Source organism: Furipterus horrens, unplaced genomic scaffold, assembly GCF_987537825.1.
Source record: "Furipterus horrens unplaced genomic scaffold, mFurHor1.1.pri manual_scaffold_5, whole genome shotgun sequence".
Taxonomy (NCBI): Eukaryota; Metazoa; Chordata; class Mammalia; order Chiroptera; family Furipteridae; genus Furipterus; species Furipterus horrens.
In genome coordinates, this window is record NW_028327175.1 from 103,785,682 (window position 1) to 103,810,496 (window position 24,815).

At 46.8% G+C, this 24,815-nt stretch overlaps 1 protein-coding gene across 1 annotated transcript; it reads right to left on the reverse strand.

Annotated features, from left to right (window-relative positions):
• Positions 1 to 7,808: 7,808 nt before the first annotated feature.
• On the reverse strand, positions 7,809 to 16,571 carry LOC150009202 (NUT family member 2G-like). The gene is made up of 9 exons (XM_090279353.1): positions 16,372 to 16,571; positions 15,620 to 15,701; positions 14,058 to 14,328; positions 11,306 to 12,014; positions 10,827 to 10,955; positions 10,185 to 10,324; positions 9,439 to 9,698; positions 9,021 to 9,134; positions 7,809 to 8,468 (listed from the first exon to the last, which is right to left on the reverse strand). Exons 1-9 carry the CDS (start codon positions 16,569 to 16,571, stop codon positions 7,809 to 7,811), a joined length of 2,565 nt encoding a protein of 854 aa, XP_090135479.1.
• Between the last annotated feature and the right edge of the window lie 8,244 nt (positions 16,572 to 24,815).

Sequence of the window (24,815 nt, forward strand, 5' to 3'; positions counted from 1 at the left end):
TTGATGATGTGTTTCTCACTTGGTGATATATTTGGAGACATCTGGGAAAAGTCTGGCTGCAATCAAATGACTTTGTTCATTCTACCAGTACATAGAGACACATCACCCTGGTATATCATTTGACTGGGCCATGGGCAAAGAATCGGGGACTAATTTGAGCTTTCTGCAGGTCACTTGCTTAGGTTTTCAAGCTCTCTGAATCTGACACACTGTACCTCTCCAGCTACTTCTTCCATATCTTGTACTCCCATAATCAGAGACCTGTCTGCCTTACCAAATCTAGAACAGTGTTTAAGCCTTCCTCAGCTTTTTCTTGTCCACTAAAATTCCTCTAACTCTTGCACCTCCAGTGGTTCTTCACTCTTCTAACCAGTAGCAATTAAAGACAAAATTGTGGTAAACACCAATTTTTATCTGGTACCCTGGTCTTTCTAACCACATTTCAGGGACTTTGAGGCCAGAGGGATCTCTTGTTTATCTAGAGATCCTAGCAGTCCTTTGAGCAACATTTACTGTGTACTGAAGGTTCGAGACAGACAAAGTCCTTGTCTTCATGGATGTTGCAATATAGACTCTGGGAAAAGCTAATAACAAAGTAAATAAATAAGAGTATGGCATAGAATGATGAAAGTCAAACAAGATAATGGGAGGATGAGCAATAGGAGGAAGAACAATGTCAATATGATGATAAAGAAGGCTTCTTTGAAATGGTGGCCTTTGAATGGACACATGACTATTAGATTGACTGACTTCTTTCCTTCTTTTGGTTTTAGCTTGGTGGTTTATGGCAAGGACATTGACCAGTAGAATTTCTGATTTCCTTTCTTCTGCTTTGGCCAAATTCCTTCTAAATAGAGTGTGGTAGACAGTCTGTAAGAGGGCCCAATGGCTCACACATCCTGGTATTCATGCCTTTGAGTGTTGGCTGGATATGGTGACTTTCTTAAAACAAACAGAATATGACAGTAGTGATGGGATGTCACTTCCAAGTTTCATTTAGAAAATGACTCTGGCTTTTATCCTAGCTTCCCTGTCTCTGCCTCTCTCTCTCTCATCACTCACTCCATGTGAAGCCAGCCTTCATTGCCTTCATTGCATTAGGCAGCTCTATGGAGACACCCACACGTCAAGGACTGAGGGTTATGACCTGCCAAATCCACTGAGTGACCTTGGTCATTGATTTTCATCCTCTTCCCCTGGGTAGAGTATTCAGCTGAAATTGCAACCCTGGCTGTGAGCTTAACTACAACCCCATTAGCAGCCTTGAACCAGAGATACTCAGACAAGCTACATTCTGGTTCTGGAGCAACAGGAACTGTGAGTGATAAATACTTGTTTTAAGTCACTGAGGTGTGGGTAATTTGTGGCACATCAATAGGTAATTTTAGAACCAAGTGGTTTGACCATCAGTGGGGATGAGTTTGCCTCTATTGACAAGTGAGGCAGACACCATTAATCCAGGCAAAGATTCTTTGTTAGACTGAATAGCCATCCCAAGGAGCCCATACTATGGCCTTTCAGGCAGTTTTACACTGAATTGTAACTGTCTATGTAGTGACTTACTGATATTACCAAGGGAACTTGAATGTTTTCTTTATTTACTCCTAGTACCTCATTATCATAATTAACATGCTGAGAATTCACTAAGTTTCTTTACCTTTTTAATAACCCTATGAAAAAAGTATTAAATAATCATTTTGTAGATGCAAAACTGAGACAAAAAAGAGTTAGTTTGTCTAAAGTGATGTCAATGTAAATGATAGGGCCAGGATTTGAACCTGGCAGTCAGGCTTTGGAGTTCATAATACACAAATGTTTTTATTTAGTAAAAGAACTGAAACTGATGAGTGACTTCTGATTAAAAAATGCCTTGAGAGAAATGAAAATGAAAACATTCCAAAATCTATGGGACACAGCAAAACTAGTTCTAAGAAGGAAGCTTATAACAATACTGTCCCACACAAAAAATAAAAAAAAAACTAATAAATAATAACATTACAACCAAAGGAACCCAAAAAAGAAAACTTAAGGTAAAAATTAGTGAAAGGAAGGGAATAACAAACATCAGAGAAGAAATAAATGAGATAAAGAGTAAAAAATAAAAAAGATCAATGAAACTAAGAGCTGTTTCATTGAAAAGTTAAAATTGACAAACCTTTAGCCAATTTATTAATAAATAGAAAGAGTGTCCAAATAAATAAAATCATACATGAAAGAGGAGAAGTTACAACTGACCCCAGAAAAATACAAAGGATCAGAAGAGAACACAATGAACAATTATACACCCAAAAATTGGACAACAAGGAGAGGTGGATGAATGCCTAGAAACACAATCTTCCAAAACTGAATCAGCAAGAAGCAAAATCTGAAAATACCAGTTTCTAGTAATGAAATAGAAATAGTATTCAAAAATTCCTCAAAAACAAGGGTCCAGAACCAGTTGGATTTACAGATAAATTTTACCAAATAATTAAAACAGAATTAAGAATTATTCTTTTTAAAATGATTCCAAAAAATTAAAGAGGAAGAAATGCTTCCAACCTCATTCTGTGAGACTAGCTATACACTGATAAGAAAATCAAAGACTATAAAACATTGAATGACAGATCAGTATCTTCTGACAAACATAGATGCAAAAATTCTCAACAAAATATTAGCAAGCCCAACTTGACAATACATTAAAATGATCATACAAACTTCTGGCCAAGATGGAGGCCAAGACAGATATGCTGTGCCTCCCTCTACAGCTAAGAAAGAATGCAACTACCTCAGAACTAGAAATTCCAGAAAATCAAGCTGCATGGAAGTCCAACAAACAAAGAAATAAAGAAGAAATACTCATCCAGACAGGTAGGAGGGGTGGAGTCGGGGTGGAGAGACCAGTATGGTGGTGGTGGTGGCAGTGGCGGCAGCAGCAGGCCAGTGGAAAGCATGGTCACACGTTTTAAAAACTAGGGAAGGACACCTGGGGAGCACTCCCCAAACCAGACAAGAATGCACAGCTAACAGTCCCAGTGGCAGGGAAAATAAAGCCTAATTGCTTATGACTGTGAAAACCAGTGTGGGTTGGGGTGAAGGAAGAAACTGCTGGTCCATTAGTAGAGTCTTCTTGTTGAAAGGGCCCCCAAGGTCCTAAAACGTCTGCAGACCTACCCATTCTGGGAGTGATGGCCAGGGAAACAGCTAGAGAGGCACCAGTCTCATATTGAAGTGGGGTAAGTGCCTGGAAAAGGGGCGATTGCTGAGGAAGTGACATTTTCTTCTCTCAGATCCTTCCCCCACATACAGTGCCACAATGTGGTGAAACGGGTCACTCTTTACTGATGAATATCTAAGGCTCTGCTCCTTACAACATAACAGGTGCAACAGCTCTACCTAAGACACAGAGGCAAACAAACACAGGAACATGTAAAGATGAGGTGACAGAGAAGTATGGCCCAAAAGAAGGAACAGATCGAGGTACCAGTGAGACAACTAAGTGACAAGAAGATAGCCAACCTAATAAAGCAGAGTTCAAGGCACTGGTGATAATGATGCTTTCAGACTTGACAGCCATGACTGAGATCAACAAATGCATAAGGGAAGACAAGAAGTCTATTCCAGGTGAAATTAAATGAAGAAAAGTCCACACAAAACCAATGGTGAAGGAAAGAAAACCAGGATTGAAATAAACAATTTGGAACATAAGAAATAAACAGCCACCCAGTACAGAATGAAGAAACAATAATTGAAAATAATGAAGAGAAGCTTAGGAAGCTCTAGGACAACTTTAAACCTGCCAACATCCGAATCATTGGGGTGCCAGAAGGAGAAGAGGAAGAGCAAGAAATTGAAAAATTATGTGAAAATATAATAAAGGAAAACTTCCTTATTTTGGTGAAGGAAATAGACATACGAGTCCAGGAAGCACAGAGAGTCCCAAACAAGCTAGACTCAAAAAGACCACACCAAGGCACAACATAATTAAAATGCCAAAGGTTAAAGATAAAGAGAGGATCTTAAAAGCAGCAAGAGAAAAGAAGAGAGTTACCTATAAGGAATTCCCACAAGACTGTCAGCTGACTTCTCAAAAGAAACTTTGCAGGCAAGAAGGGACTGGCAAAAAGTATTCAATGTGATGAAAAGCAAGGACTTACAACCAAAATTACTCTATACAGCAAAGCTAAAATTTAGAATGGAAGGGCAGATAAAGTGCTTCCCAGACAAGGTAAAACTAAAGGAGTTCATCATCACCAAGCTCTTATCACAGGAAATGTTACAGGGACACATTTAAGAAAAAGAAGATCAAAACTATGAACAGTAAAATGACAACAAACTCACAACTATCAACAAATTTTTAAAAAGCCCAACAAACTAAGCATGCAACTAGAACAAGAAGAGAACCATAGATATGGAGGGTTATCCATGGGGAGGAGGGAGGTGAAAATAGAGGAAGGGGTGCAAGAATTAAGAATCATAATTGGTGGGTATAAAATAAACACGGGGACATTGAGAATAGAATAGAAAATGGAGAAACCAAAGAACTTATATGCATGACCTGTGGATATGAACTAAGGGAGGGGGTATTGCTAGAGGAAAAAGATACTACAGAGGGGCAGTGGGCAAAGGGGGAAAAATTGGGACACTTACAATAGTATAATCAATAAAATATACTTTAAAAGAAGAGGATGAAAAAATAATAAAGTCGCAATGAGATATCACCTCACACCTGTGAGAATGGCTATCATCAATAAATCAATAAATGACTGTTGGCGAGGAAGTGGAGAAAGGGGAACACTTGTGCACTGCTGGTGGAAATGCAGATTGGTGCAGCCACTATGGAAAGTGGTATGGAGATGTTTCTCATTGTTCTTATCACTTAGAAAATTCCAAGAGTTTTGGAAGCTGTGAGCCAGGAACTGTGAACAAAGACCAAATACATATGAGAAATATATATTTCTTACATATAAATCACAATATCACAAAGATTCTGTGAAAAATTATTTCTTTTGACTTTAGCAATGGTAGAGGGAAGCGGAATGTTAAATGAACAGACAGTTGATATAGTCATCATACTTTTATTTATACTTTTGTTCTCAAAGTGTATCATTTAATTTTTAAGTTTCATGGCTTTAGAAAATTCCAAAGCCTGACTTCTTGTAAATTTCAACCATCATCTTAATTTTCACACATATTAATTTATAAATATTTCTACTTGGACTTCATACATACAAGTCAAGACAAAAAGTTGAGTGACGATGACTCTCGTGGTGCTGCGTGCAAAGAGTTATAGCTATTCCTCAGAAGGGTCTATTAGGATGTAACCACTTGAAAAGCATAGGCTTTTGAAAGCTTCCATTTGAAGAAGATTTACACAAAAGCTCAGACCACCATGCAGGGGCAAACAGAGGTCATATTTTGAACAAGGGTTTGGCTTGGATGAGGAAACAAAACCGATGTCCAACAAGAAGGAGGCAGAAAGCATAACCAAAAACATGTGATCTGAAACACAGGGAATCAGAAATAATTAGAAAACTAGGGAAAAGCATATCAGACTTCCAGTCGTCCCCACTGTGCAAGTTCCAGGGAGATTCCAGGGTTCACAGGGCTCAGAGGTGGGGGCAGCACAGATTCCTCCTGGGAATGGTTCACCCCAACAGGACTCAAAAGCAGAAATGTCCAGGCAAGTAAGAACAAGCCCAGAGACACGCAAGGGCCAAGCGTGAACCTGATGATGGTGACTGGGGGCCTGGCACACACAGGGGTAGAGCAAGCAAGTTCCCTTCCACCGCCACTCACTTGGAGTTCCTGCAACTGTGAGAGGATTTGTGTTACCCTGTTTCACCACAAAGTCCCTGAAAGCAGAGCTATCACAGGACGAATTTACACCATGGAACAGAGGAGAGGGGTCCAGGCTCTGTCCATCACCCGCCACATTTGCATCCAGTGCCTGCCACCCTAGGCAGGGACTCATAGGCTGGCCACATGGGTAGGATGCTCACCCACCAGGGGTGTCAGCTTCTGGACCAGCCCAACAACACTCACTGAGTCGGGCATAATGTCTGAGCCCGTTTCTCTGTGTGGAGCCCCAGCTGGACAGGGAGGGGGCAGCAGCTGGGGAAAGCATGGCCAAGATGAGACGCTTCCTTCTCAAAGCGCCCAGGGGACTGGGAGACGCAGGCGCTGCCCTCTGGCCGCATGAGAGGGAGGGCCCGAGGAATGAGCTGCGATTCCGTGGGAGGTGGGTGAGGGCCCTGACCGGCTGATGTGAGTCCATTCTTGCCCAAGCTCTTTGTGGGGGGCCAGACCACCCACTGTGGAACTTGACAGCTTCAGCCCCATCCCACACTGCTGCGGGACACCACCCTGGGCCACAGCTCTGCGTGCCAGGTGGAATTGGAACTATGCTCGGGGAGGCTCAGTCTTCCTGACGCAACCTGGGCCCAGGGCAGGTTTCAAACCTTGAGACCTAAAGCAGAGGCATTGGCCAGGAGGGATGAAGGTGAGGGCGAGGGTGTGGCCACGTGGGAGCAGAGCCGGGGCACGCAGTTCTGGACACAGGGGGTCTCCTTGGCTCTGCTCTTGTCCCTCACTGCTTGCTCATCCAACACTTGCATCCACAATTCGGCCCTTCTGCTTTGACTGCGGGGTCTGTACCAGCGCCCACAGCTGGACGACTGAGGATGCCGCCCTCAGCCTGGATGTCCAGCTCCCACCAGCTCTGGGGCCACACACCCCTCATCCCTAGCGCCCCTGCTGGTTGTGCTGTGCTTGTGAAACAGGTCACACTTTGTTAGTAGGAACCGTTTTCCACGCGAATATCATTCTGCACCAGCATCTATTCACACAAGAGTCCAGTCGTGGTTGGGATGGAAGGGACAGCAGTTGTGGGGTGTCGTTGAAGACCCGTGGTCCCTGGGCCCCGTCCCCCCAGCCACAGCAACGGGGCCCTCCTCCCTCAGTTGGACCAGATGCTCCCTCCCCACGGACACACCGGTAACAAGCAACCCGTTCCTCTCTCGTCACCCCCTTGTTCCAGCCTCAACGCCTCCTCCACCCTCCACATTCAAATCGTCCACCTGAGACTGGAGGACACTTCTTCTGCCGCAAGACACAGGGGCAGGCATCCTGTCCCCTGAGGCCCAGGCTTTTCCTCTCCAGTCAGACCACTCGCACGGGAACCCCTGCAAGAGCTGAGGATCATTCAGTCTCGTTTTCCGACCGCTCTGGGAAGCAGAGAGAAGCTCCCTAAAGATGAGGCCGCCTCCAGTCCGTTCTGTGAAACTGATTAATGGCCCAGAGGGCTTAAAGTCTCCAAAGCAGCTGCCCATCCCTAGACTGCTCAGGGTACACATAATGATGGTGGGTCTCAGGAGACCCCTCACCCAGCCTGGCATCGGGAGTAGGGGTGCTGGGCAGGATCCCTGGGGTTCAGGGAGCTGTGTGCTCCCAGGAGCAGTTGGTAGGAGTCCCCATCACACTGGAAACAGGGACCGAGGGTCGCCTGTGGATCCGAACCGCCCGTGACCTCCCGCATCCTGATTTCCTCTCAGGGCCCCTCTCCAAGGAGCAGCACACACCCGAGTATGCAGACAGCGGCCCCCAGAGCGTTTCCAAACAAAACCACCTTTATTCATATTTTGTACACAATGCCCCAAAGCTGCTGCTCCTCCTTACCCTCACTCAGCCCCCTTGCCCCGAGCCCACCCCCACCCTAAGGTTCCCGCCCCCCTCCCTGCCTCCCATCCTCCCTTATCAGTAGAAAAGCCAGGGTCAGCCCTGGCATGAGAAATGAGTCCTTGGCTCCTCTGGGGGACCACAGGTCACATCTAGGTGGGACACCCCCATCTTATCTGGGGCTGGCACTGGGAGGGACCCCCCACTGCTCCATAATAACCACAGCGCCGCTTGCTCCAACTCCCTGTGGCACACTGGTCACTCTTTCTCTTCTGAGGCTGGGACTGGGCAGCTCCCCAGAGCCCCTGACCTTGAGAGGCAGGACTCAGAGGGAACACACAGGGCAGCAGGGTCTTAGGAGAAGCCATGAGGAAGTCCAGGCTGGGGAGGTCCTCCTCATTCTCGTGGGACCTGCCCACTGGTCCGAGAGTTTCCCTAACAAGAAAGGCATCTCTGCGAATGGAGGCGTCCCTGGGCCCCAGTCCAGAGTAGGTGCGCCTGGGACCCTGGGGAGCAGAGGAGGGGCATGGAGCCTGCAGTGGTTGGTACCCGAGGCGTCCTGAAGAGACAGCAAAGGCTTTGGGCCTGGGCAGGCGGGCATCTCCGTGATCTTGCCTTTGCCGTCCCTTGAAGCCAGTCTCTGGTGGGCAAGTTTGGTCGTTGGCCCCTTGCTGGGGGCCGTGGCCAGAGCTCCGGGCTTGTTTTCTGGCCGCAGACTCAGAAGGACTTGAGGCCAATCGGGGTGCACCGTGACTCGGGGCCGCCTGCACAGCCTGCTCCTCCTTCCGGGCCAGGTCTTGCTTCTCTGGCAGCTGAGAGGAAGAGAGGGACAGTGACTGGCTCTGCACACGCGCGTGAGAGAAGGAGGTGCGTGGGTGATGGGACAATGGCATTGGGGGGAGGAGAGCAGGGTGTGACACTGTGACTCAGCTCCAAACAGACACGTGGCTCTCTTGCTGTCCTCCAGTGCTGTGCTCCAAGCTTTGTTTCCTTCCCTCCCCTTCGGGGCTCCCCACCTTCTCCTTCTTATCACCCTCTTCTGTCCATAGTCCTCTCCTTTTGTCATCCTGCACTGCACCCAGCCCAGAGCGGGCCCCTTGGCATGCCACGCCTACAGGAGGGCACCCCTCTTCTGGGATGCTCCCGGCCCTGGTGTACCTAGTGCTCCCTCCCATGTCTCACCTGGGGGCCCCTATAACCCCTGATCTACCAGGAGTCCTTCCCATCCTGACTCGCCGGGGGCCCCTCCATCCCCTCTCCTACCTGGGCTTCCTTCCTCCTCTAACTCACCTGGGGTCCCTTTCTGCCATGGCTCACTTACAGTTCCCTCCCATCTTCCTCTGTTCCCTCCCTCCCTGGCTCACCTGGGCAGGAGTGAGTGCTGCCTCCTGCATCATCTTTTCAGCTAAGGGCAAGAACTCCTCCAGTGCCTCTGGGGAAATGAACTGTACCAGGCATTGTTTGGGAACGGCTGCCAACTAGGACAGAGGGAACAGACCGTGAATAACCTGTGTGTCAGAAGCACTTTGAGAAAAATTGGAAAAGCAAAGACCCACCCCATCTTCTCTCACAAGGTGGGTGTTTCACACCCTCCTGGTCATCAGCTACACACACACACACACACACACACACACACACACACACGGACACACGCACATACAAACGTAAAAAGGCAGGCCCAGACATGCACTCAGCACACACCACACACACACAACCGAGATCTAGGTGCCAGAGGGCCACTCCCTCGAATCTGGTAGACCCTGGAGCTCCGAGCCAGCCCACCTTGGCGATACCGTCTTCCTGCGAACACAGCTCTGTGAGGTAGTTCAGGAGACCCAGGTCCAGGTTGGCCTCATCCTGTTGCTGCTGCGGCTCTTCTCTGTCCTCTGGCCGTTCTCCACCTTTCTCCCCCGCGGCTGAGTGGGCCAGCCCCTCCAGCTCATCCATAATGTCCATGTACTCTTGCACGGCCTCAGGGGGGATCTCGTCGGAGGTCTCAGTGTTCTGGGACACCTGGGGTCTGCAGGCGCCCTGGGCCCTGACTGTGTCCTCCCTGGGAATGCACACTGGGGAAGAGAGAAGAGGAAGAAGTGTGAGGGGCTTCAGCTTCCACCTGCCAAGCATACGATGGCAAGGGCAGGGTTTGGGGCCATTAACATGGGTGCGGCTGGGTCAGGACCACCTGAAACCACGAGACTGTGTGAGGGGAGAGGACAGAGAGAAACGTCCAAGAGAGCTCTGTGTGAGGATGTGTGGAGCCACCGGTTCTCCAAAGAGCCCCCCATCCAGCCTTTGTTTTTGCAAGTTTCATATGGGGTCCTTCTACAGAGAGGTGGGAGAGGGGTTGCAGAAGTTGACCATATCCACACCCCATGGTGACAAAGGGCAGCTGAGGCCCTGCCTCTCATAGCTGTTGCAGTTGAGAGGCCAAAGTCCCCTTGAAGGAGAAGGACAGACACAGGACACTGGCCTGCCCTGGGCCCCTGTTGCCTTTGGCCATGGACTCCAGAGGGAACGTGCTGCGGTACCTGGCTGCGGGCCCGCCGCTGGGGCTAGGGGTCCCTGAGGATCGGGTCTCGGTGGGGCTGGAGGAGGCAGGCCCTGTGTCCCCTTTGTCAACTGCAACTTCGGGATCTGCCTCTCCTCTTCTTCCTCAAGCTCCATGAACCTGGAGGGTGAAGAAGGCACAGGCTGTGCTGAGAGGAAGCCACCAAGAACCCAGTCAAGGCAGCAGCTGAAGGAGGGACAGGGAGCAAGAGCCTTGCGGCCATCAGTACCCACACCACTGAGGAGGCGGGGAGCTGGTTGGTGGGGCACACTCCCTGCACAGCCCCTCGGGCTGCAGTCTGACTCACTGGGCTGGGCACCTTCACCCCAGCCTGTCCTGAGCCTTCATGTCAAGCCAAGGACGGCTCAAGATCAGAGGACGGAGCTCCCAGGTAGGTAGCACACAAGAATTCTCACTCTAAAGGTGAGGGGGAGGCTTACAGAGAGAAGAAGGGCCTCTGGGCTATGGGGACCTTGTACTGAACAACAACATCCTCTCTGATGAGCACCCTCACAGCTGATCCCTGCCCTACAGTCAACCCCCACCCCCCCCAACCCCCCACACAATGCAGTCAGCCCACACCCTCCCACATACAGCTTCGGGGCCCAGAACCCTGACTCACGGTTCTGCCATCTCGTAATAGGCCATCCTGTCATAGTTGCTTGTGCGATCCCACTTCTGCATGGCCTGCCTTATTCCCTCCTCCAACGTCATGGTGGGCTTCAGGCGGGACAGGGACCGGAGCTCTGGGCTGTAATACGTCAGGGTCGGTCACAGTGTACAGCTTGGCCTTCACCCAGCTCTGCGGAGCATGCGTTCCCACCCCCCACCTAGCACGACTGAGCGCCGGCAGGTGAGGGAGGACGCATCTGTGTGTGCAAGGACAAACTCCCCAACTACTGTCATTACTGCTGCACACTCATACCAGCCCATGAGCCTGGACTTGAGGCCGACCACCCACTCTCACCCTGTAGCTGAGACACAATCTTCAGACCCTCCCTGCAATACCCCAGAGTAAGCCAGCCCGCATGTCCAGCCCACGGTCCTCTGTTATGGGGCAGCCCCAGGTGAGTGCCCCGTGCCCTTGCCCAGTGCACTCACATGAGAAAGCAGGAAAGAGCGTCTGCATCAGGACTCTGGGGAAGGTGCCTCCGGGCGATAGCCTTGAAGCACCGCCAACGCTGGAAGTTCTCGTGCACTTTCTTGGGGTTACAGAAGTCATCCGGCGAGTCCTTGGCCTGGGAGGTGGCCAGGCCACCCTCCCTGGAAGCTCCATGGAGCTGAAGCCCAGAGTGCACTGAGGGGACGATGTTGATCAGCTTGGGATTTGGTGGTGGATCTTGAGGAGGAATCTTGTCTCCCTCGCCACACTGGATTAGCTGCAAAGCCATGGTGGAAAGAATCTCCTCCACTTCAGAGGCTTCCAAGACTGGGGGTGTGAGACGCACAGCACCCCCACAGTGGGCCCATGGAGCACTCTGGTTGAGGGGGACTTGATTCAGGACAATGGGCTGAGTCTTGGGGGGCTTTGGTTGCCCCGCTTCTGACTTGACCTGGTCCATGATGATCCAAGCCCCAGTCCCATTGTGGCCACGACCAGCATCTCCAGCTAGCAGAGGTCTATGGGGCAAAGCCGGCAGACCCGGGGGGAAGCAAGGAGTGAAAGCTGGGGTCATGAGGGGCAGCAGGTGCTGCTCTCCAGATGCCCAGTGTGCAGTGCCAGTCGTCAGCTGGGGAAAGGGCAGTGTGATGCAAGGAGTCATGGAGGCACCAGGGTTTATGGTCATATCTGCTCCCAGCACTGCAGGTGCTGTTGAGACAAGGAAAGGGAGAAATGGAGAAGGACAGTTAGCAAACAGAACTGAGCCACTCTGGGTCCTTTTTAGCCCCTGGGGGATCAGAGCTGTGAGTCTCAGCAGAAGAGAGCCATCTGGATGGGGGAAACTGTGGAGTCTGCCAATGTCGTCAAGCCGTTATCATGCTCTGACGTCCAATTGAGAATTCTTCTGCTGGAGTGTTTGCTCCTCATTCACTAAGGCTCCCTAGCCACTGTCCGCTGAGAAGAAACAGCACCAGCCAGGGCTGACCTTGAGGGCCTCTCTGAGGATTCCCTAGCACCCGACCACGCCAGCCTCAGAGGCTGTCTCCCAACACATGGCACTGGGCGGAAATCTGCTCTGGTGGGAAACCACCCGGGGCAGACACACTAGCGTTAGTGTCCTTCTCCAAGCTAAGTTCTAGGCACCCAAAGGGCCTTTCTGAACAGGCAGTGTCCAAAACATTAGAACCCCATCTCCTTCTCTGTCCTCCTTTTCCTTAATGTACATCTCTCTCCTTTCTTGGTCATGCACAACAGCACAACAACACTGGAGCAGTTTCTCTCCACAAGAAGGAAACAGGAACCCTGATATAACCTCTTAACACACCATCCCAGCACACGCATGTGTGTCAGAACCAACAACAGCAAACACTTAATGTGGGCCAGGTTTTGCCACTCTGACACCTGTACTCAGATATCGCCACCCTCGGGAGCTCTATTCCCAGGTCTGCGTTTTTTAGATTCTGTCATTTCACAGCTGACATTGGCTGCAGAGAATAAGAAACGGGTCAGGGAATGGAGTGCATTGGGGCTGTCTGTGGGTTTTCTGGAAGTTCCATAGCTGCTGCCAAGTTAGATTCGTCATGGGACTGCAGACTGTCTGTGTCCTTCCCCTTCCAGTTCCCAACAATGGAAAGTGAAAATGCAGTAACAACCAGGTGTGAACCAGGTATCAGTGGAACGAAGGTGTCTGGAACACATTCCTGTACAGAGGAACTCATGCAGCCCTAGTACAGGAGATCAAGCTACAGCTACACACCATGTGCTCCTGCTTACTCAGGACAGTGTCCTTACTGCAGATGTGAGCAGAAGATTGTCTTTGCTTCTGTGCTACTCTCCCTGCTCTCTTTTAAAAGGAATCCACCTTCACAGACATTCCATGGGAAAACCAACTACACTCCACACTGGTTTCTGTCCACGAAGCAGTGACTTGGAATAGGAACAAACCCTTTACCTCAAGGTAAAAGGCAGGGCACTGGGCTTGCCATGAGATACACGACCAGAGGAAGTAGATGTGAAGAACTGAGGTGCCACAGATGGGGAACCGTCCAGGACAAGCCAGGGAATGGAGCCCTATTTTGGTGGAAGCTACCTGGCTACCCTGCCCCTGTGAAATCCAAGACAACAAACAGTTCCCTGGACTGAGGAGCAGTGAGCTCCGAGCTGGAAGGAGTGGAGAAGTTCTGGGCTGCGGCAGTTGGGGTACCATCCAGCCTCGCCCTTGGGGAAGACATTTCACTGTAGACTTGGCCACAGCCATCCCCACTGGACAACCTGCTGGTTAAAATCACCTCTGCTTACTGCCCCAATTAGTTCTAGTACACTTAGTTCAAGCCCCTTAGAAAGATAGTGTGGGGCAACCTCCAGGTGCCTGAATAACAGGACACAGTCCTAGGCTTCTTATGACCCTCCCAATCACCACCCGACATAGTTCATTTCTCCCTACACACACATGTCGAATTGGCCTGTCTCCCCTCTACACAGAATCCATGTGCCTGCTGCCATCCTTTCTCCACACCCAGGCATTTCTCCTGACTTATCCTGATCAACCTCCCAGGAGCCTCCCTGTCCAGTGTCACCAGGTCTCCATTAGCTCCCAGCCTCCTCCAGTGACAGGTCCTTGGAGGTCCAGTGCTGTCTCTTTCCTCTACTCCAGTTCAAACTATGTTTCCCCAGTGGAAGTGTCACAGTTTAATGCTAAGTTTTGAGGGACAGTCCTGTCTCAAACAATCACCCTCCAACCTACAGGCTTACCTCCTTCTGAAGCCATTCCCGCAAACTGAGACACTGACCACCGTTGCCAAGTAGCCTCCGCAATGAGAAAACTCAAGTACGGGAGCCAGACAGTGACCTGCTCCAACAGATGCTCAGCATCCAGTGGAGGGGAGTTTATATTTAAATGGCAGAATGTAGGACTCCAGACATTCCGCAGCGGGGGAGGGGCTGAGGGCAGGTAGGCCTGGCAGGTGAGGGTGGGGGCATATTCCATGGAGGGCTCTGACAGGTAGGCAAGAACCAGAAGTTCCTGTCAAGTTTTAAGTGGTGACATTGTCGGTGTGTGCCTCTTTTGGTAATTCATACACTGGGATTTCTTTTCTTTTTTTTTTTTTTTTTATGGCACAAAGTCTTTCCTTGTTCCCTTATCTAAGTTCTTGATCCATCAGCCTGCTTTCGTGTCCTGCAACCTGCATCTTATCTGACTCTTGGCTTACTTCAACACAAGCTACACTTTCTGAATAAAATTCAAACATATAACCTGAAAAAAATAATAGGTACTTAGGTGTGGCCACAGAGCCCCCAGTGTTTGAAATTAGGAATGACTCAGCAGTCCCAGCACATGCATATCATTTTTTAAGAGACAGTCCTGTGGCCCCAAGTACTGTCCAGTGCCTGAAGTTCTGCAGATGGCAGCCGGGCCAGCCTTAAAACCATCGTCCATTTTGCTCCAGTCCATCAGGGGAAGGTCCTGTAGCCTGCAAGGCCAAGACCTAAAATTGCTACATTTTGTTTCTCAGAATAATGGGACAGGAAGGCAGAAAATCTGGTTTCATATGTTACTGAGGTCTGTACCCTAATACCTAGGTCTGCATCCTAGGTATTAAAATTCCACTACATATGAGTTAGGTGTGCACTTGCAGATGAAGGTAGATTTCTATCCACCCTGTCCAACTCCTATTTACATAAATCTGCGTCCATCTAAGTCCTACATTGCCAGTCTGAATGTGGAAGCTCTGATCATTGGCTTCCCAATTCTCTGTCTGCATCATATACCCTTGCTCCTTGGGATCTAGGCTCATCATTCCAGGTGGTCCCATCTGCATGGGAATCGTGGTAGCACTCCTTTAAAACCTTGACTCTTATTTTCATAGCGTGCACAAATGTCAGTTTATCACCGTCAAAATTATATGCACAAGCATTTGCGTTTTGTGCTGTGAAAGGAGAGGATTGTTAGGAAATAAGCGAAGGGAGATGAGGGGTGATGATTTGGAAGGATTGCAACCAAATCTCTTGAGAGACCTGCTCCACTCCCTGCTGTAGCAGCAGAATTCCTACTGATGGTAGGGGGAAGGACTGTTCCACACTGTGAACATTCACTGAAAAAGATTCCCGTTGGCGCTCAAGACATTTCTTGCCACCCTCCTCCTCCTGCAAGGAAAGATTGACTCAAGAAAAGATGAGCAGATGCAGTGAGAGCAATTCAAGCAAAATCACGGTAGACTTTATTTAAAGAAACTACCGGTCGGGACTGACGAATAAACAACTTGAAGATATTCCAGGTTGGGGAAACCTGGAACATTAGAGGGATGGCGAGATACCATGCTTGTGTCTTGTGGAGTCTTCAGCCTGCGCACTTGCAGAAGCTTAGTGTTCTTAGATGCGATGGTCTTCAGAGTTATCCTGTGGAGCGAGAAATGCTCTCATCTTGCAAATGACCACAAAGAGGATCTGACGATTGCAGCTTCTCTGGAACGTATGGCAAACTCAAGTCCCCGACTTGATTCTGCTAATACAGATAATTTTGTATTGCCAACTGAAATTCTGCAGGATAACACAAAAAAGGAGGCAGATGTCGGTGAAATTGCTCCCAGACTCTCAAGTCTTGATCAAATCTGTAACAACAAGTTTGCAAAGGACAACCTCAGGGAATCAACATGTATTGAAAGATTTCCATGTGCTAAGTAAATACATTAGACAAATAGCCTAGTTCAGTAAATGGGTTTGGAAACCTGTAGGAATTCAGTGAGGCGAAAGTAAGTCTTAGAATGTCCCCCAGATCTAAAATTCTCGGCCAGAATTGTTGCGTGGAACATCCAGACTTGGCAGGATTAAGGACCTACTACATTAGAAACCACAGCACCGCAGTACACAGGGCGTGAACGCACTTGCGCCAATTCGAGAAGTGCTATAGACAGAGCTCTCCAGACATCCTCCACGAGGGTGGTATCTAAGCGCACGAATTGCACATTTGCAATTTGAAAGGCCTAAGTGCTCATCTCACGCACGCCGGTTTGAAGAGTTTCCTGAAGAGGAGCAGGATTTCCCTAAGACGCTTCACAGGGAGCCCCACGTTCCAGGGTGCCTCGCGCCAGGACGCACGCGCATGCCCACTTGGGCACGGGGCTCAGTCCTCAAGCGTCTCCCAACGTCGCACATGGTCCTGCAACGGCTCCCAGCGTTCGTTGCGGTGGTTGGGTCGGTAAGCGCGCATGCGCCAGCTGGGATGCAGGCTACCCAACGGCCGTCCTGGGTGTGCACGCGGCCTGGCATGGCGGCCTCCGGAGTTGCTTTTGCAAACAAGGAGGTAGGGGAGGACTCGTCACCGCTCTTCAGTGTTGTTCAAGCTGTGGGCTGTTTGAGACCCAGGTCTGTGTTCCTACCCCGCCGCAGCTCACTTCTGGTGGTGTTGACGCCAGGGGATTGGCAACACTGGGAACTGGCCGCAGTGTCGGTTCAGTGCCTGGCTCGCCTGATAATGATGCGGGAGCCACTGAATTCGGTGGGTCATTGTGTACCAATTTGAAAATTGCCCTCCCTTTCAGCTAGAGAAGTATGTAGAAGTAGCTCAAGTCCTTGAAAGTGAGTGCAAACTGATGAAGCTTTCACTATTGGACCTCCTTCTTGGCGCCTGAAATCAACCAACAATCACGTTCCAAGTGCATCTGGTCAGTGAGGTGAGCGACTTTGCTGGATCTAACAGTAATGCAGTGTGTTGTCCAGCCACGGAATCGCAAGCGCAGATGGGGTCTGTGCACATTAATCGGCTGGTGGGAATCTAATATGTGTATTCAAATGGGCGGGTTCGTTTTGTCGTTGGATGTTTGTGATTAGGGTCAGGGCGTGCCTGCGCTTTCAGAGAGGGTGTAGGATTGAGCGTCGTATTTGGAGGGTGCTGGGCTGGGCTGCAGGCATACTCAAGGAGTCGGACGTTAGGAGCTTGTAATTTGGTGTTTGGGGAAATATTTACCTGTTGTTTTTTTTTCCTCCTGTGAATTTTGCGTTCGCGTATGGGCAATGTTAGGATAAGTGCTTGTGTTCATCAGCTTGGGTGTATGATCTTTTTGTTTTGTATTTGGCGGATGTAGAAGGATCGTTGTGTATTCAGGGTGTGTTGTATGGTTGTGTGTATTTCTTGTGATTTTCCAGTAGCTGTCTCTATCTGTTTCAGTGTGGGGAAGACAAATCTGTGACTATATTATAGGACTGGTGGATGTTGTATATGCAGGTGTGATGAGGTGTTTGTGTGATTCTGCATCATGCAAGATGGAAGAGTTGGATGGATGTGAGAATTTGGGAGTGTGAGGGTATGTATATGCAGGTACTGGGCAATATATGTGTATTTGAGGTATACGGTGTACAGTGTCGTGATCTATTTTCATTTCATAGTGTACTGGATAATTGTGGGTATATTGGGGGTTTATGGAGGGTTGTGTGTTAATGGAGTTTCAGTGTATGTTCAAAGGGCATGGCTGTGTGGAGGAATATTTGCTGGAGCTATGTGTTTATAATTTTCAGTAGTGGCTCTTATTAAGCTTATATATTTGGGGAAGTGAGTACGTATGTCTGTATTTGATGGAGAGATGGGAGAATTATATTTAATGTATTAGAAGTGTGTGGTATGGTCATTTGTTAGTATTTGTGGTTGTGAGAGCTGACTAATTAGCCAGGGATAATTTTGCATTTGGAAGTTGTTTCTTCAATGGTTTGCTGGAGATATTTCTGTGTGTCTTGCCCATGTATACTGGTGCGTGTTTACATCTTTCACCAGGTGCATGAATTATCAGTTTGTTCATAGGGTATATGGGATCATTAGGGTTTTCAAGGTGCATTATTTCTTTGGAGAATACTAGAGTGTTTCCACATGTTTTTGGTGGTGGTAGCAAGCAGTGGTCTGTGTATATTCAGAGTTAGGCTAGGGAAAAGTATTTATATTGAAGGCGAGAGGTGATGAGATTGTATTCTGGAGAGTTGGCATCATGTGTAGCGTTTGGGGGATCTGTATATTCCCAGGTTGGGGATATTTGCCTGTGTGTGTGTTTTCATAGGTGTGTGAGAATTGTGTATGTATTTTAGTGAGAGTTGAGGGATTATCAGTGTTTTTGTGTTTTGCATGTGCCTATCTGAGCATACGAGGTGTATACTCATGAGTGGTTTGTGGGTGTGTGTTTGGGATGTGTGAGTGTAAGTGAAAGTTTAGGCTACTCTTTGTGTCTATTCCAGAATGTAATGCTTGCAGAATTTTGGAGGTATTGTTTGTATGTGTCTTCTCAGTGTTTATGAGGTGGACCTACATGTATTTGATAAGTATAGGTTGTTTGTGGCTGTGTTGTTTTTGAGTTCCCGGAACTTCTGGTGTATGTATTGTTGGGGATGTGAGAATTCACTGTGTGTGTTTGGAAATCAAGAGACTGTGTAGGTTGTGTGTGTGTGTTCAGGATTGTGGATTATGTGTATTTTAGGGCTGTGGAATTGCATATGGATCTTTGGGGGTGGTGGCACATGAGATCATTGTGTACTTGGTGGTTTTAGAGAGCCTGTGTGTATAGGTATTCAGTGTGTACTACATCTGGGTGGTATGTCAGTTGCACGTTTTTATTGAGACCCGTGCTGTGTGTGTCAATATAGTTGCAGGAGTAGCATGTGACTATTGAGGCTGATTAGGGTTTTATCTGTAACAATTTAGGTGGTAGAGGTGGTCTATCTTATATTCAGTGAGGGTGAGGGTAGAAATGTATGTGTGTGTTTATATGTGGCTCATTGGGTTTGGTGTCGTCCCACAAAGTGAAAGGTCACCAGTTTGATTCCCAGTCAGGGCACACACCTGGGTTGCAGGTTCGGTCCCCGTTCAGGGCACGGATCAAAGTTTCTCTCTCACACCGATGTTTCTCTCCCTTTCTTTCTCCCTCCCTTCCCATGTCTCTAAAAGTAAATGAATAAAATCTTCAAAGGAAAGAAAGACATATGTGTGTGCTTATATGTAAATTAATTTTTGTTTATGTACCTAGTGTGTAAGTGTATTGTGTGCACATTATTGTACGATAGGGGGTGGGGTGCTTGGAACTGACCCATACTAGCTTGAGTTAGTTGATGGAACATGTGTCTTCTGGGTGCTGTGTTCATCAGGTGGATAGCTTGAAGTTAATCATGCTGGGAATATTTGTGGTAATCGCTGCAAATGAAGTCTTTCCTGCATCCTCCTGAGGGTGTTATTGAGCATTGACCAACACACCACCAGAGTGTGTGTCTGGATGTATGTGTGTGTGAAGCAAGAATATTCAGGCATTGGTGGGTGTATGTATGGGGGTCTCTACGTGAGCTGCGAGTGGAGCATCTGTGGCAGTGGGCCCCTGTTTGTTCGCACAGATCAGGTCGTTCTGAATCATTACATTGCTCTTAATCAGGTTGGTCCATTCTTTAGGGCCAAAGAATCCCCATAAATGTTTACTTATGGTTTCTCTTCTTGCAGATGGGTTTAGGGGTGTTTGTACCTTAGGCTGGTGGACACTTCTTTAGCATTTTTATCGTCCTGTTTTGGGGCCCTAGTTGGGTAGACCTGGTAGACAGCTGTCCAGAGCAGAACTTTCATAAGTGTGTTGTAGACCAGAGAGACAGAGGTCCGAAATCATGGGGCTTCCTGGACAGGAGGTCAGATGGCCAAGTGTTCTCTTAGGCAAACTCCCTAAGAATCAGCTGGGGAGGTACAGTATTGCCGACTTTTCTGTGTACTACGAGCAGGCAAGACACTTTTCACAGGGGTTCAGATGGTCAGTCTGTAGGGCATTATGTGTCCTTAGACCATCTGCTCCAGGGTAGAGAGGGTCTCTTGGATATCAAGATTGTCAGCAATGTCACTGTTTCTTAATCAACTTATCTTCATGGAAACGGGAATACTTTGGCATAGGCAAGACTTTAGGGGTCAGTGAAGTAGCAGGGTTGAAGGTGGGGAGGCTTTTTCCCTGAGCACAGCAGGGGCTGAGACCCAGAGGGACAGGGGAGTCCCACTCTGAATAAACATATTTCAGGATGCTTCTAAGCATTGAAATGAAGCTCACTTCAGCTTCATGTTTCACTGATACAATGAACTGACCTTCTTTTCTTTATTCCATGTTGATATGCAAACCCTGACCCCACATCTGCCTCCTGCCTTCCATAGTCCTGCCCAAGAATTTTTGGGCATTGCTTTCTTATGTTTAGTCTCCTTCTGGCCTTTTCTCTATTGTGGTGGTTCCTCTTGCCAATAAAATGTGCCAGCCTCACTTGCTTGAATACCCCAATAAGTGCTTCTTTTAGTACAAGAGGATTCCTCGTGGCTCTCACTGCTCCCTTCATAACCTAGCCCCAATAAAATGACAGTATGTTGTACTGATCATGTTGTGTGTTGTTGGCAGAGTGGAGCTGTGCCTGGTTTTATACTTTAAAATGTTATATATTTTAAATAAAAATGCAGTATAACATTTACAAGATAGATGTTCTTGGGTGCTTATTTGTTAGATTTCCTTGGTTTGGCTTTTAATTCATAAGACATGGACACTGAGTTTTAGGGATGAGGAACAGTAGTATCTTGGTATCCTGAATCAGCACTAAAAATCTTCCACTGGGTGGAATGAATGGATAAGGCTTGAATGGCTGAGGTTGGACAGAGTTGGTGTTTCTGGGACCAGTATTTTTGGAGTGTATGTTATTTCCCAACTCTCCGTGTCCAGAAGGAATACTGTGCTCTCTTAAAAAAAATAATTTTAATAAATTTATTACATTGTCAACAATTTTATATGAGTTTCAGGTGTACAACATGGTGATTAGACATTTATGTAACTTACAAAGTAATCACCCTGATAAGTGTAGTATCCATATGACACCATACAGTTCTCACAGTATTACTTACTATATTCCCTGTGCTGTACTTTGCATCGCCCTGGCTGGTTTGGCTCAGTGGATTGAGCGTCGGCCTGCGAGCTAAGTGTCGCTGGTTCGATCTTCCAGTCAGGGCACATCAGAGAAGGAAAACTCTGACTCCAAAAAACCTCCGCTGCCTTGTGGCATACCTCTTCAGGGGAAAGGCTAAGGGAGTAAACCCCGACAGAAAATCCGGAGCCGGAGTCCCTAAGGCGGTTTGACGTTGTAGTCAACACCGGCAACTCCTGCGGCGCACCTGAAGCCAAGCTGTATTGACTCCGTCTTTCCCTTGGACCCTTCAGCTGCGAAGAGAGGGGGGGTCTGCTGCATGGGCAACAGCAGACCCTCCATATCACCCTGCCCAGGCTCTGTAGCTTCAGCTCCACTGGAGAGGACACTCCAGCGTCATCGCAAGATGTCGATTCAACACGGGAGGAGACAGATACCGTGTCACTCCCGAGTTGGACTGCACAGCCATTCTCGGCGGTGCAGATAGACTCTTAAGAAGCTACACCATCGTCTCTCGAGACGGACGCTGCCGACGACTTTGCATCACTTGACTGCTTTTATAACTGGCAATTCATACTTAATCTCTTTCCCTTTTCACCCATCTGTCTGTCCTCCCTTATTTCTGGCTACCATCAAAATGTTCTATGTACCTGTGAGTTTGTTGCTGTTTCATTTGGTAATTTATTTTGTTCTTTAGTTTCCATTTATAAGTGAAATTGTATGATATTTATCTTTCTTATTTTGAGTTATTTCACTACACAGTGCCCTGTAGGTCCATCCATATTGTTCCCAGTGCCAAGATTTTATTCTTTTGTTTGGTTGAGTAATATTCCATTGTTTATAGAACCACATCTTCTTTACCCATTTGTCTGTTGATGGACACTTAGCTTGTTTCCATGTCTTGGCTATTGTAAATAATGCTGCAATGAAGAAAGGGATACATAAGTCTTTTAGAATTAGTGTTTTATGTTTCTTTGGAAAAATACCCAGAATTGGAATTGCTGGATCCTTCTTTGTCTCTTGTTACATAAGTTTTGTTTTAACGTTTATTTTGTCTGATATAGTATTGCTACTCCAGCCTTTTTTATTTTCATTTGCATGAAATATCATTTTTCATCCCTTTGCTTTGAGTCATTGTGTGTCTTTTGGTATGAAGACAGACTCTTGTAGGCAGCATAAGTATGGTTCTTATTTTCTTATCATTCAGCCACCATGTGTCTTTTGTTGTTGTTGTTGTTTTTAATTTTATTTTTTGGTTTTTCAATTACAGTTGGCCCATTTTCCCCCATTGCTTTCCCCCACCCAGCCCACCCCTTTTCCCACAATCATATTCCTCCCCGTTGTCCATGTCCATGAGTCATACACGTTCCTTGACTAAACCCTTCCCTTACTTATCCCCCTTCTCTCCCTCTCCCCTCCCCCTACTGACTACTATTCTAGTCTTTGCCTATTTAGTTCTTTTGTTTGTGTTGTTCTTTAGTTTACTGTATTACGTGATATCATATGGTATTTTTCTTTCTTTGCCTGGCTTATTTCGCTAAGCATAATTCTCTCTAGTTCCATCCATGTTGTCGCTAATGGCAGGAGTTCCTTCTTTCTTTCTGTTTCATAGTACTCCATTGTGTAAATGTACCACAATTTTTTGATCCACTCATCTACAGATGGGCACTTAGGCTGTTTCTAGCACTTGGCTATTATAAACAGGGATGCTGTGAACATAGGGGTGCATAAGTTCTTTTGAATTAGTGTTTTAGGATTTTTTGGGTATAATCCTAGCAGTGGAATCACTGGTTCAAAAGGCAGTTCCATTTTTAGTTTTTTGAGGTAATTCCATACTGTTTTCCATAGTGGCTGCACCAGTCTGCATTCCCACCAACAGTGCAGTAGGGTTCCCGTTTCTCCACATCCTCGCCAGCACTTGTTTTTTGATTTGTTGATGATGGCCATTGACTGGTGTAAAGTGGTATCTCATTGTGGTTTTTATTTGCATCTCTCTGATGGCTAGTGATGTTGAGCATTTTTTCATGTGTCCATGGACCTTCTGTATGTCCTCTTTGGAGAAGTGTTTGTTCAGGTCCTTTGCCCATTTTTTAATTGGGTTGTCTGTTTTTTTGATGTTGAGTCATATGAGCTCTTTATATATTTTGGAGATCAGTCCCCTGCCTGAGATATCATTGGCAAATATGTTTTCCCATATGGTTGGTTTCCTTTTCATCTTGCTGATGTTTTCTTTTGCTGAGCAGCAACTCTTTAGTTTGATGTAGTCCCATTTGTTTATTTTTTCCTTTATTTCTCTTGCCTTAGGAAATGTATTCATGAAAATATTGTTACATGGGATATCTGAAATTTTCCTGCCTATGTTTTCCTCTAGGACTTTTATGGCGTCACGGCTTACATTTAAGTCTTTGATCCATCTTGAGTTTATTCTTATGTGTGGTATAAGTTGGTGGTCTAGTTTCATTTTTTTTGCACGTCCCTGTCCAGTTCTCCCAGCACCATTTGTTAAAGAGGCTCTTCTTACTCCATTTTATGTTCCTTCCTCCTTTATCAAATATTAGTTGACTGTATGTTCCTGGATTTATTTCTGGGCTCTCTATTCTGTTCCACTGCTCTATATATATGTTCTTATGCCAGTACCAGACTGTTTTGATCACAGTGGCTTTGTAGTATTGTTTGATGTCTGGTATTGTGATTCCTCCTGCTGTGTTCTTCCGTCTCAAGATTGCTTTTGCTATTCGGGGTGTTTTTTGGTTCCATATGAATTTTTGAAGTATTTGTTCTAGGTCTGTGAAATATGTCATTGGTATTTTAATAGGAATTGCATTGAATCTGTTAATTGCTTTGGGTAGTATGGCCATTTTGATGATGTTGATTCTTCCCATCCAAGAACATGGTATTTGCTTCCATTTACTTTTATCTTCCTTAATTTCTTTCTTCAATGTTATGTAATTTTCAGAGCACAGGTCTCTTTGGTTAAGTTTATTCCTAGATACTTTATTTTTCTTATTGCTATGGTAAATGGTATTTTCTTTTCTGTCTCTGTCTCTGATATTTTATTGTTGGTGTACAGAAATGCCTTAGATTTCTGTATATTTATTTTGTACCCTGCTATTTTGCCAAATTCACTTATTATATCGAGTAGTCTTTTAGTGGAGTTTATAGGGGTTTCTAGGTATACTATCATGTCATCTGCATATAATGATAGTTTTACTTCTTTTTCTATTTGGATGCCTTTTATTTCTTTTTCTTGTCTGATTGCTGTGACTAGGACTTCCAACACTATGTCGAATAGGAGTGGAGAGATTGGGCAGCCTTGTCTTTTTCCTGATTTCAGGGGGAATGCTTTCTGTTTTTGTCCACTGAATATGTTGTTGGCTTCAGGTTTCTCATATATAGCCTTCATTATGTTAAGGTATGCTCCCTCTATTCCCATTTTGCTGAGTGTTTTCATCATAAATGGGTACTTTATCAAATGATTTTTCTGCATCTATTAATATGATCATGTGATTTTTGTCTTTCATTTTGTTTAGGTGATGTATTTATTGATTTGCAAATATTAAACCATCTTTGCATCCCTGGGATGAATCCCACTTGATCGTGGTGTATGATCTT

What these genes read in the sequence shown, in the direction of transcription:
- LOC150009202 (XM_090279353.1), bottom strand. Translation starts at nt 16,571, where the DNA reads ATGCCAGGCCGCGTGCACACCCAGGACGGCCGTTGGGTAGCCTGCATC. An exon ending in CTCCACAAGACACAAGCATG is followed by an intron (nt 14,329 to 15,619) that starts GTATCTCGCCAT and finishes AAAACTTGACAG; the next exon opens with GAACTTCTGGTTCTTGCCTA. An exon ending in GGGAATGGCTTCAGAAGGAG is followed by an intron (nt 12,015 to 14,057) that starts GTAAGCCTGTAG and finishes TTGTCTCAACAG; the next exon opens with CACCTGCAGTGCTGGGAGCA.